Source organism: Rhineura floridana, chromosome 5, assembly GCF_030035675.1.
Source record: "Rhineura floridana isolate rRhiFlo1 chromosome 5, rRhiFlo1.hap2, whole genome shotgun sequence".
NCBI classification, from domain to species: Eukaryota; Metazoa; Chordata; class Lepidosauria; order Squamata; family Rhineuridae; genus Rhineura; species Rhineura floridana.
The window spans coordinates 57,448,050-57,461,789 of NC_084484.1; the positions used below are offsets into that span (position 1 = coordinate 57,448,050).

General features: G+C 40.5%; 1 protein-coding gene across 6 annotated transcripts in view; it reads right to left on the reverse strand.

The window, feature by feature from the left end:
- Positions 1 to 13,740, reverse strand: part of IL18R1 (interleukin 18 receptor 1) — a 46,885-nt gene that overhangs the window by 15,636 nt on the left and 17,509 nt on the right. For 2 of the 6 annotated variants that reach the window (XM_061626801.1, XM_061626800.1), the window contains 4 exons: positions 13,170 to 13,356; positions 10,744 to 10,912; positions 8,619 to 8,684; positions 4,270 to 4,417 (listed from right to left, as the gene is read on the reverse strand). In XM_061626801.1, coding sequence (XP_061482785.1) covers positions 4,270 to 4,417; positions 8,619 to 8,684; positions 10,744 to 10,912; positions 13,170 to 13,356 — 570 coding nt within the window. Of the gene's footprint in view, positions 1 to 4,269; positions 4,418 to 8,618; positions 8,685 to 10,743; positions 10,948 to 13,169; positions 13,357 to 13,740 lie in introns of those variants that run through there. The other 4 variants (XM_061626802.1, XM_061626803.1, XM_061626805.1 and 1 more) reach the window with 4 other exon arrangements.

Sequence of the window (13,740 nt, forward strand, 5' to 3'; positions counted from 1 at the left end):
AAATTTGCACTAGCCCCTCCATTGCCACTTGATGCTACCTTTCCCACCATTACAGCTTGTTGTCAAGTTTAGACTTTTCACAGTCCAGCCTAATCTTTTATATCTAGAATAGACTAAATACTCTCTGAGCAAGGAGCAAGTTATTTCAGTTGCCTGTCAGTAACCTAGCATATTTTTAACACCAAATAAATATTTATTTAGCCATAGAAACAGCAATAGTGACAACCCTAATTAGATTTTCCAGAGGATCTACCATGCATGCCCCCTATCCATACCAAAGGCAGAAAAAACCCATAACACATTAAATCAATTCACAGGCAATACAGGCAAGTCAAATGTTAAAAGAAATTTGCGACAATGCATTCACAACACATGGGTAGCACAGCGAGAGGAGTGCAATGTAGGTAAAAATAATAGACAAGCAGATTGTTGTACAGAAAGACAGGAAAGCTGAAAACAAGAATTATGTTCAAGGCTCTTTTGTGCATCCTCCTGATCCTCTATGCATTGGGCTGAATCTAGACGGTTTTAGTCAAACTTGGTTCGCACTGAAATCAATTGGAATTAAGCCATGATTAGCTTGTCCCACTGATTTCAATCAGATCTACATTCAGCTAACCAAGTTGGAATTCAACCCATAACCTTAATAGCTTTTAATCAGCTATTTTTGCATTGTATGCTGCCTCTAGTCCTAATGTTCATATCCTCCTCCTCCTCAGCTGTCTTCCCTCCATGAGCTAACATGATCATGTCCTCTCCTGCTTGTCTACTCTCCCAGTAGCAACTCCTTCTGCCATGTCAGCGATACTTCATACCTTATTACCTTGACAATTCCTAAATTCATTTTCCATTTCTAACCTTTCACTTTTTGCTCATCTCCTGTCCTCCTGGCGTCTTAAACTAAGCAGTGCAAAGGCAGAACTACATTCCTAAACATGTTTCTTGGTAATTATTAAGAACATAAGAACATAAGAAGAGCCTGCTGGATCAGGCCAGTGGCCCATCTAGTCCAGCATCCTGTTCTCACAGTGGCCAACCAGGTGCCTGGAGGAAGCCCGCAAGCAGGACCCGAGTGCAACAACACTCTCCCCTCCTGAGGCTTCCAGCAACTGGTTTTCAGAAGCATGCTGCCTCTGACTAGGGTGGCAGAGCACAGCCATCATGGCTAGTAGCCATTGACAGCCCCGTCCTCCATGAATTTGTCTAATCTTCTTTTAAAGCCGTCCAAGCTGGTGGCCATTACTGCATCTTGTGGGAGCAAATTCCATAGTTTAACTATGCGCTGAGTAAAGAAGTCCTTCCTTTTGTCTGTCCTGAATCTTCCAACATTCAGCTTCTTTGAATGTCCACGAGTTCTAGTATTATGAGAGAGGGAGAAGAACTTTTCTCTATCCACTTTCTCAATGCCATGCATAATTTTATACACTTCTATCATGTCTCCTCTGACCCGCCTTTTCTCTAAACTAAAAAGCCCAAAATGCTGCAACCTTTCCTCGTAAGGGAGTCGCTCCATCCCCTTGATCATTCTGGTTGCCCTCTTCTGAACCTTTTCCAACTCTATCATATCCTTTTTGAGATGAGGCGACCAGAACTGTACACAGTATTCCAAATGCGGCCGCACCATAGATTTATACAACGGCATTATGATATCGGCTGTTTTATTTTCAATACCTTTCCTAATTATCGCGAGCATGGAATTTGCCTTTTTCACAGCTGCCGCACACTGGGTCGACATTTTCATCGTGCTGTCCACTACAACCCCGAGGTCTCTCTCCTGGTCGGTCACCGCCAGTTCAGACCCCATGAGCGTATATGTGAAATTCAGATTTTTTGCTCCAATATGCATAATTTTACACTTGTTTATATTGAATTGCATTTGCCATTTTTCTGCCCATTCACTCAGTTTGGAGAGGTCTTTTTGGAGCTCTTCGCAATCCCTTTTTGTTTTAACAACCCTGAACAATTTAGTGTCATCAGCAAACTTGGCCACTTCACTGCTCACTCCTAATTCTAGGTCATTAATGAACAAGTTGAAAAGTACAGGTCCCAATACCGATCCTTGAGGGACTCCACTTTCTACAGCCCTCCATTGGGAGAACTGTCCGTTTATTCCTACTCTCTGCTTTCTGCTTCTTAACCAATTTCTTATCCACAAGAGGACCTCTCCTCTTATTCCATGACTGCTAAGCTTCCTCAGAAGCCTTTGGTGAGGTACCTTGTCAAACGCTTTTTGAAAGTCTAAGTACACTATGTCCACTGGATCACCTCTATCTATATGCTTGTTGACACTCTCAAAGAATTCTAATAGGTTACTGAGACAGGACTTTCCCTTGCAGAAGCCATGCTGGCTCTGCTTCAGCAAGGCTTGTTCTTCTATGTGCTTAGTTAATCTAGCTTTAATAATACTTTCTACCAGTTTTCCAGGGACAGAAGTTAAGCTAACTGGCCTGTAATTTCCGGGATCCCCTCTGGATCCCTTTTTGAAGATTGGCGTTACATTTGCCACTTCCCAGTCCTCAGGCACGGAGAAGGACCCAAGGGACAAGTTACATATTTTAGCAGCAGATCAGCAATTTCACATTTGAGTTCTTTGAGAACTCTCGGGTGGATGCCATCCGGGCCCGGTGATTTGTCAGTTTTTATATTGTCCATTAAGTTTAGAACTTCCTCTCTCGTTACCACTATTTGTCTCAGTTCCTCAGAATTCCTTCCTGCAAATGTTAGTTCAGGTTCAGGGATCTGCCCTATATCTTCCACTGTGAAGACAGATGCAAAGAATTCATTTAGGTTCTCTGCAATCTCCTCATCGTTCTTTAGTACACCTTTGACTCCCTTATCATCCAAGGGTCCAATTGTCTCCCTAGATGGTCTCCTGCTTTGAATGTATTTATAGAATTTTTTGTTGTTGGTTTTTATGTTCTTAGCAATGTGCTCCTCAAATTCTTTTTTAGCATCCCTTATTGTCTTCTTGCATTTCTTTTGCCAGAGTTTGTGTTCTTTTTTATTTTCTTCATTTGGACAACACTTCCATTTTTTGAAGGAAGACTTTTTGCCTCTAAGAGCTTCCTTGACTTTGCTCGTTAACCATGCTGGCGTCTTCTTGGCCCTGGCGGTACCTTTTCTGATCTGCAGTATGCACTCCAGTTGAGCTTCTAATATAGTGTTTTTAAACAACTTCCAAGCATTTTCGAGTGATGTGACCCTCTGGACTTTGTTTTTCAGCTTTCTTTTTACCAATCCCCTCATTTTTGTGAAGTTTCCTCTTTTGAAGTCAAATGTGACCGTGTTGGATTTTCTTGGCAATTGGCCAGTTACATGTATGTTTAATTTAATAGCACTGTGGTCACTGCTCCCAACCGGTTATTGGAGACAATATTAATTATTGGAGACAATGGTTCATTTCCTGCCTTTAGAGTTTATCTCAGGATTAATCTCCAGTGTTTTCCTTTACTTCTTGAGACTTGGCCAAGTTATGTTGCTTATTCTTGTCTAGTCTCTGTGTCAAAGTAAAGATTCTTGTGGGCTAGACTGGCTCAGAAAATAAAAATGGGTTATTTCTGTCTTTGGGGAACAATTATTTCTAACTGAATCTGAAGAGAGCAGGGGCAATCTTACCCACCTCTGCCTCTAACTGTCCTGGGGAAGATGGCATCCATGGGTCTGTCTCCCACAGCAGGAGTGACAAGAACCCGGCAGATTCCAGCTAGGCCCCTGAAGCCCAACAAGGCTTTTTAAAATACTGTGAATAGCCAGTTACCATCCCTTCTGGTTATTATAAAAGCCTAGTAACATTAAGAATCTGGTAGTGCCTGGCTTTGCTTGTTTTCCTCTTCCTTCCTCATCCCTTTGTGTTATATCTTTTTAGATTGTAAGCCTGAAGGCAGGAAGTGTTGTTTTTGTTGATCTACAAGCCATTTTAGAAGCCTTTCCAACTGAAGAGTTGGATATAAATGCTTTGAATAAATGAATGAATGTCAAGTCACCTTGAAAAAAGAGTTAGTTTGGTCAAGGCACAGAGATTCTGTGTTCAAAATGTATAGCTGCTCCCTCCTTCAGGAACTACTGTTCCCCAGGTTCTGTGGGGAAAAGGACGGCTATTAAAAACCAGTTTGTGTCTGTGATACAAATGAGCCCTATGGTTATAGTTGATGTTAGCTGGTTAGATAAGACTGCAAGACAGACAGCACAGGAAATTATAATAGGCCCAAATGCCAAGGACTGCATTGTACAAACATGGATATACAGGATTTTTCTATGAATATTACTTACTCACTGAGCTCTTCCATTTGACACGGTGAGTCGGTGTCCTGACATTTCTCTATTATTCTGCCATTGTGTACCCAATAAAGCATAGGCTCTCTAACTACAGTGTTAGAGTAACCTAAAAAAGCTGTGCAGTTGAGGATCTCCTTTTTACCTAAGCAGAATGTTTCAAAATTAACAACTTGGGTGTATTAATGAAAAGCTCCTTAACTGTTATTAAGGGGTAAATGATTACTTCATTTATTTTTATTTATCTGTGAAATTTCTAGCCCATCCTTCACTATGTGGTCCTATGAAGGAGTACAGATATCCTTAAAAAAATACAAACCAATAAAACTAAAATAACTTAGAGTGGTATCTAACTAGTTTTCCTCTGAGCAGATTAACTTAATTCCTTTGATTACAATGGACTGCTGTATCTAATTACATTTTGCTCAGAGTTGAAATTAATGGACCTGTCATATCCATTAAATTCAATGCGTCTTCTCTGAATATGACTAACACTGGATCAAACCCATATTATAAAAGTCATTAAAATAATCATCCAACTATATCAAAATAGGCTATAAACATTAAATTCCTCGCCCCCTCCCAAAGGCCTGGGCAAACAAGTGCATCTCTGTTCGCCAACAAAAAGTCAGCCGTGTTACGTTTCAGATCAAAACCAAGTTCGTTCCAGGGATGGAGGAGGCCACTGCAGAAAAGGCCCTTTCATGTGCCCCCAGTCCTTGAACTTCAATTGGCAGTGATGTGCAGCCCCCCCTGCAGATTCTAGTCCTCATGGTAGCAGACTTAAAAACCTCAAGTTACATGGTAACATGGTACATGACTCCAGAAAAGTTGTCAAAAATGTATAGTAATGCTCCTAATGTTTGTTGGAAATCTAAACAACAAGAAGGATCATTTTATCATATGTGGTGGTTGTGTAAACAGGCAAAATCATTCTGGGCACAGATAGGTAGGATGATGCAAAAAATTCTAAAGATAAATATTCAGTCAATAATTTCTTTATTGGGTTTTATGGATAAACAAATAGAAAAGAAATATGGAAGAATAATATTATATATGATTACAGCAGCAACATTATTATATGCACAAAAGTGGAAAATGGAATCAACACCAACAATGGAAGAATGGTTATTGAAATTAATGGACTTAGTAGAGATGGATAAATTGACATGCTTAATTAGAGAAAAATGGACAGATATATTTCTTAAGGAATGGAAGCCTCTCTTAGACTTTTTGTTGAAAGATAAAAATGAAATGATGATAATGGGATTTGACGATTAATTAAGATAGCCTATGGAGAAAAGTGATTTTGTATGTATCAAGGGACAGGTTTGATATATATTATATATTTATAGCTGATCTGTGACGTCAAGAGTTTTTATTGTATTATTATGTTTTTGTTGTTTGATTTTGTTTTGTTTGTCTTCTGAAAATTTGAATAAAAATTATTAAAAAAAAAAACCTCAAGTTTGAGAAGTTGGGAAATGTGAAGACAAACATAAGAAAAATGGGAGAAAGTAATATTAAAAGAAGCCCTTATATCAGTCAGTATTTGCTTCTAATCCTCATGATTTAGCAGTCCTATATTAAGATTTTTTTAAGGGTATGCCTCAAGCTTTTCATGTTTGCAGAAGAATATTGGTTAATGAGAAAACAAACCTGAGTTGCCATCTAGAACATTCATGGAAATGACTCCTGTTATTCACCTAAATATGCAGTTACAATGGATTTCACAAGCTTCTTGTGTGGATGAAGGATGTGAAACCTGTAAAAGTACTTGCATGCAACCAAACGATTAATTGGTTGTAAATAAATAATAATTTAACATAACCATCATCCATGTCTATGCTCCAATGGCAAATACAGAAGAAGAGGAATTGGAGAGATTTTATGCAGAAGTACAGGAAGAAATTGATCACACACTAAAACAAGATGATCTGATAATCATGGGGGACTGGAATGCAAAAGTAGGGAACAGAGAAGAAGAAGGAACTGTGGGGAAATGGGACTTAGGAGATAGAAATAAAGCAGGAGAAAGACTTGTTGAATTCTATGAAGCCAATAATTTGTTTCTTACAAACACATTTTTTGAGTAACCAAAAAGATGACTGTACACGTGGACATCACCAAATTGTCAATATAGGAATCAAATTGATTATATAATTGGTAACAGAAGATGGAAAAGTTCCATACTTTCTGCAAAAACAACACCAGGAGCAGACTGTGGTACAGATCATGAATTCGTAATATCAAAAATCAGAGTAAAGTTAAAGAACAACAAAGCAATCATAATGCCAACATACTGACTGACTGAGATGAAATAAAAGGAAGATGGAAGCAATACAAGAAGAACTATATAAAAGAGATGCCAGGATGACAGATTAATTCACGGAGGAACCATATGATGAAGAACCAGAAATTTTGGAATGTGAGGTGAAAGCTGCTCTTAAAATACTTGGAAGAAACAAATCACCAGGAACAGATGGCATACCAACAGAGTTGCTACAAGTTACTGAGACTGAATCTGTCCAAATTTTCACAAAAAACTGCCAACAAATATGGAAAAGAAAACAATGGCCCACAGACTGGAAGCATTCAATATACATCCCAATTCCAAAGAAAGGGGATCCCAGGGAATGCAGTAATTACTGAACTATTGCCTTAACAGAGCTCGGGAAAGTTACTTTTTTGAACTACAACTCCCATCAGCCCAATCCAGTGGCCATGCTGGCTGAGGTTGATGGGAGTTGTTGCTTAGAAAAGTAACTTTTCCAAGCTCTGTGCCTTAATATCCCATGCAAGTAAAGGAATGCTCAAGATTCTACAACAAAGGCTTTTACCATATATGGAGCAAGAAATGCTGGATGTCCAAGCTGGATTCAGAAAGGGACAAGGTACCAGATATAATATTGCAAACATACGTTGGATAATGGAACAGACCAAGGAATTTCAGAAGAAAATCACCCTGTGCTTTATAGATTACAGCAAAGCCTTTGATTGTGTAGATCATGAAAAACTATGGAATGCTTTAAAAGAAATGGGGGTGCCACAGCATCTGATTGTCCTGATGTGCAACCTCTACTCTGGACAAGAGGCTACTGTAAGGACAGAACATGGAGAAACCAATTGGTTCCCAATTGGAAAGGGTGTGAGACAGGGGTGTATTTTACCATCCTATTTGTTTAATCTATATGCAGAACACACCATACGGAAAACGGGATTGGACGAAGATGGAGGTGTGAAAATTGGAGAAATATCAATAATTTAAGATATGCAGATGATACCATACTACTAGCAGAAACCAGTAATGATTTCAAATGAATGCTGATGAAAGTTAAAGAGGAAAGCACAAAGCAGGACTACAGCTGAACATCAAGAAGACTAATGTAATGAAACAGAAGATTTATGTAGCTTTAAAGTTGACAATGAGGACATGGAAATTGTCAAGGATTATCAATACCTTGGCACAGTCATTAACCAAAATGGAGACAATAGTCAAGAAATCAGAAGAAGGCTAGGACTGGGGAGGGTAGCTATGAGAGAACTAGAAAAGGTCCTCAAATGCAAAGATGTATCACTGAACACTAAAGTCAGGATCATTCAGACCACGGTAGTCCTGATCTTTATGTATGGATGTGAAAGTTGGACAGTGGAAAAAGCAGATAAGAGAAAAATCAACTCATTTGAAATGTGGTGTTGGAGGAGAGCTTTGCGCATACCATGGACCGCAAAAAAGAGAAATAATTGGGTGTTAGAACAAATTAAACAGAACTATCACTAGAAGCTAAGATGATGAAACTGAGGTTATCATACTTTGGACTCATCATGAGAAGCCATGATTCACTAGAAAAGACAATGATGCTGGGAAAAACAGAAGGGAGTAGGAAAAGAGGAAGGCCAAACAAGAGATGGATTGATTCCATGAAGGAAGCCACCGACCTGAACTTACAAGATCTGAACAGGGTGGTTTATAACAGATGCTATTGGAGGTTGCTGATTCATAGGATCGCCATAAGTTGTAATCGACTTGAAGGCACATAACAACAAAAATAATAACTGTCATTTTCTGTTCATTTTTGTGGCATTTGTATTTAAAATCTTTGTAAGTCGCTTTGACTCTTTTGTAAAAAGTAATGAAATAATATCAGTACCTGCAAAGGCAGTCCACTTAGTTCATGAAATATCTCTACTCTGCCCACCCTCCAGTATATACGAGGACTGACGTCTAACCGATCTACCCACTTTGGGACAAATGTGGAAATGCCTGCTGTTTACATATACAACCACACACACTTAGGCAACTAGCCTTGCAAAACTTTCTCAAAACAGTAAAAAGCAAGAGGTACCTATTTCTGTTTTGATAACATAATGATCAGGTCCAGTTAGCCTTGGTTCTGTATTTTCCTCTGTATCTTGGGGAAGTAAATCAGAATATTACTTAAGCCATCATTTCCCCTATTGTTCATCCTAACAATACATTTTAACATATTTGATGTTGAATTAAATGTGTTTATTTTATTAGAAACAACATGCTGTCCTATTAACCTTGGATGGTTCTTTAGTCATTTTGAAAGATTTTTTTAATCAATTAACATAAATCAGGGGTTGGCAAAGACTGCCTGATAGGAACCTGTCAGCTTACAGAATGCTGGTGGCAGTTGAGCCTACAGAGAGGAGGCAGAGGGCTCAAAGAAACCAAAGCAAGACGGACTGTAGCCTTATCCACACACCTGTAGGAAGGGTGATGCCACTAGCCCAGGCTCTGATAGTGAGGAGCTATGCAAGCGTGGAGTGGGGCCAGTAGCACAGCATTAATCAACTGCTGCTTTTACATTCAGAAAGAAGGGCAGGATATACATTCAATAAATAAATAAATATTTTTAATATGTGGAGACCCATACATGTATGACGGGGCTTACCTGAAATCTGCCAATGAAATCTATGGGTGAGAGCCGTTCAAAATATAGAATATTTTTATGTCAGTTAAAAAAGGAAAAAAGGAGGGGGAAATGAAAATGGAGGGCAAAGGAAGAGAGGAAAGTGACTTGCTCAGTCCCCTGACAGCTTGAGTATTGGGGGGGGGGGAGATAATGATTGGGAGAATGCCTTGGCTACTCCCAGAGTTATGTGCCCTTGCTATAAACCACTTGGGGTTGGGACTGGCAACGCCTTAGTGTTATTCACTGGAGAACAACCTCAGGGTGGAATGGAGGGGGGGGAGAGAAATGTGCCCTCATCCCTTTCCTACTCCTGAAATTCATCCCACTCACGCAAGATGCTTGAACAGCAATACAAGGCTCCCGGACTCAGGCCAGTCTGAAACAGGAGAGGAAAACTTCTCTTGAGGGTAGGGAAAGTTAAGGTTACGTTGCCGCACTCACTTGCATGATAATACTGTCACATCACACAGCCCTCCTAAATTGCAGCACCTAATTGGAACGGAAGTACATTAGGTTTTTGGAAGGCGGGGGGAATCCAGCATGTTTGACAGTCTTGGACAAGCACTGAGAACACAGAGATTACGTGATGACTATTCCTTTCTAAATAAATCAGAAAAATCCAGGCTGAAGTGAGAGTAGAGTTAGAAAGTGACATCATGTGGGGGAAGAGAGAAAAAAAGTCTTCTTGAGGTGAGACATGGCAGAAAGTAAGTGTAACATCCTAATATCATATCTAAAAGAACTAAGAGTCAAATACTGAGGTCACGGTCATTGCCAGGTACTTAAAAGACTTAGCATAGGCAAGGGACACAAATGTGCACAAAATGTGCATATCTTAATATGTATAGATGCTGCTGGGTAAAATAAGATGGCAGGTGACTTGAGTTTGGCCAGCACTGCACTTTGCAACGTGCCCAGCCACCTTGTAAACCTTTTTTTTAAAGTAGTTTTTAACAGGAAGGTGAAAGGGCCAAAGGTTTGAGGCCTGGTACAAAAGACCTGAGGCTTGGGGGCCCCAGGCCACCTCCTAACATAATCCATGTGAGCACAGGAAACAGGTTTCACTATTTTCTTAGAGCAAAGGAACTCACGCCAACAAAGAATTTCCCAGGGCCCTTTTTGCCATCACAGGGGCTTCTGAGGCACACCTCTCACACAAGGCCAGTGAAACACCGCACTGCCTTAAACCTGGGATTAAACTACCAAGACAGTTACATTCTGGCTCTTAATGTCATGGCTCCTTAACTGATTTGGAGCCCAGAAAATACCTTATAGACACCCAACATGTTCACAGCATACTTAAACTCCCTGCAGTGGGAGGTAGGTAATTAGATCTGTATTGTTCTCCCTCCTGGATTATCAGCATAGACATTTTTCTACCTGGGGAAGGAGTTTCCAACACAGCAAAAGAGCTTGCAAACATGTTTTCTTGTGCTCTTTTAATATCAGTTATATAGCATTTAGCATAGTATGAATAGTATGAGTAGCCTCACCAAAGCAAACTGTCACCCTTATTTTTGCTCCAACTTACCTTCATTCACTCTTAGTTCTATTGTATGGGTGGCATTGTATCTCTTTCCTGCATGAACAAATGATTTCACACACGTATATTTCCCGGAATCTCTTGTTGCTAGCTGATCGATATACAGCTCTTCTTCCTTTTCAAGCTTCCTGATGCAGTCCTGTTTTAAGTGAAGATGCTTCAAAAGGAAGCTTATGATAAATAGCATAAAATCTAAAAATCCAAAACATATATACCCAATGTTGTAAGCCCCGCTCCTCTTCAAAACTGTTTTCATTATGTCATGACCCACAACCTTGCAGTTGCGTGGCAGAGGATTCTGATGAAAACAAGGTTCAGACTTCCTCCTCAGCAGAAAAACTGCCAGTGTCTTCCCATCCACACACATTTAAAGTGCACGGCTTTTCGCAAAGAATCCTAGGAACTGTAGTCTGTGAAGAGTAAAGTACAGTTCCAATGACTGTTTAGGGGAAGCCATGAGTGTTAAAGTGATGTAAATGTGCTTTAAAAATGTATGGTGAGAATGTGACCTTAATCAGGGTCCTCCCAGTCACAGCACTGTCACCACCTTGGAGGGACTCATCCTCTGAAGCAGTCTCTCCAGCCTTGCAGAAGCCAAAGATTACAAAATAAGGTACTGGCCCTTTAACTACCCAGCCAGTTCCTCCAAGGAGGTGGAGCCCACCACACTACAGGTCTGGTAAGCACATGTAAGGCTTCAGTTGGCTCAAGCTTCCTAGAGATGCAACAGCTTTTGTAAGCTGTTTTAGTAGAGTCCTTTGGAACACTCCAAGGCTCTGGATGCTCGATGTGAACTCTTGACTAGACACTGCTTATTTCCCCTGTGAGCCTCAAGCTCTCAGAGAACAGGGCAGATTGTTTTCTTTGTGCTATTGTTGATATAAAAGTTGGGATTCAAGATTCCCCTCCACCACAACCCCCAAAACTAAGTTAACTAGCACTATTCAGTGACAATTAAGCACTTTTAGGGTGACTCCTCGGCACACTTACCTAGGAGTAAGCATGAATAGGATTGCACTGTTACTTGTTTCAATCGCTCTACCGAAATCAATGGAAATTTAAGAATTTCACTGGCCAGACCCAGCTGGGCTGTCACTTACTGACAGGCCCCTAGGTGGGGATGATGGTGAACAGTGTGGCAGTGGTGGAAAAAGGAGTGTGAGTTGAGGGGCCAGCAGCGCTCCCTGAAGTCTGGCATCAACCCTGTTTCTAATCCACTCTTTATCATGCAACCACAGTGCAGGTCACAGTTCAATTAAAAACTTAGGCAATTCCAACAAAATAAAGAAAAGGCAAAAACAGTACACCCATAAAACCAGGTATAAAACCTCCATAGATCTACCCTCAGCTTCTTACTCCAGCTGCAGACTAATACTAGCATCCTGCAAAAGCCCAGGCAAACAGGTAGGCCTTTATGCAAAAGTGTTGGCACAGTCATGCTTCCAGGGTGAGGACATTACATAAGTGGGGTGCCACCATGGAGAAAACCTCATCTTGTGTCACCACATGATATATCCTCCCCCCTGCAGTGGAACCACAAAAAGGGATTCACCCTTGGATCTAAGAACTGAGCAAGGTGATACAGGAAGAGTAATTCTTTTGGGTAGCTGGTTCCCTAGTCATTTAGGGTTTTATAAATCAATGCCAGCACCTTAATTTAAACCCAGCAATATATAGGCAGCCAATGAAGATGTTTCAGGATTGGCATTCTATGATCCCTGACAGCTGCTCCAGACAATACTCTGGCAGTTATATTCTGCACCTGTTGTGGCTTCCAGATCATTTTTAAGGATAGCCTCATATAATGTGCATTACAATAATCCAAATAGGAAGTTACCAGGGCATGGGTCACTGTGACCAGATTATCTCTATCCAGGAGTTAATCTTAATGCCTCATGGGTTCCATAAAGAAGGAAAGCGGAATATAAATGTCAGAAAATAAAAAAACGTTACCTCAATGCATAGAGCAGTCATAGCTGGCAAACCTGCCGTGCTCTGGGATCTGCTCAACCACTGCTGTGTCAAGCACTTTGCCCAAGACAAGGTATTTGTGACCACGTGAAAATAGTTAGAAGCCTCTGGTTCCAAGGAAGGTTTCTTAAGGAGTGGCTGAACCACTGCCACAGGTAGCTGACATCACCCTCTCCCAGAAGGAGTAATAAACCAGCTCCTGGACCCACCCACTCAGTTGTCTCCAGGTAAATGTTACCAGCCATGATGGGCAACGGTCCAAGTACAGAAGTCGTTGGCTGGACCTTTCCAAAAACCTTGTCCACATCCTTAGGCCCCAATAACAGAAACAGATCCCACCCAACCTCACCACTGTCAGTTTCCAAGAATATAGCACTTTATAGTTTATCCTTTTTTTCCAGACAGCCCATAAATAACCAAGAGGAGGTTGTTTTAAGAAGTACCTTGTACCATGTTATCTCAACAACATTCGCCTTGTGGTGTATATTGCTGCATTTAAACATATAGGCTCTTCCAAGAATTCCAGGTATTCCAGATGAGATGTGATTGGCATTGAAACAACTTGTTTTATTTCTATGGAGGACTTTCAAGGACCATATCTTATCATTCTTAATGCTGTGTGTTCCATTGCTGAGAGGGAAGGGGGGAAATGTGTTAAGGTGACTTTGTTTATTTTCTGATATATATATTCCACTTTCTTCCTTTATGGAACCCATGAGGCATTAAGATACATTTACACAGAACAGTTATTTCACAGTGAGAAACCACCATTCATCTCTTTTGCACTCATAGTAGTCCACTTATAAACTTTTTTTTACAGACTTCCTGAACAACACACTTCCGGGAAGGGTGACTTAGCCTGTGCCTGCTCTTGAGACGGGCTCCTGCCTCAAAAGAAGCTTATTCAGATATATCAGTCAGATTTTTTCTTTTTTTGACTGATTAAACTTCTCCCGGGTAGGGAGAAACGAAGAGATTAACCTCAAAGCCTATTTTTGTTGGGACGACCAGATC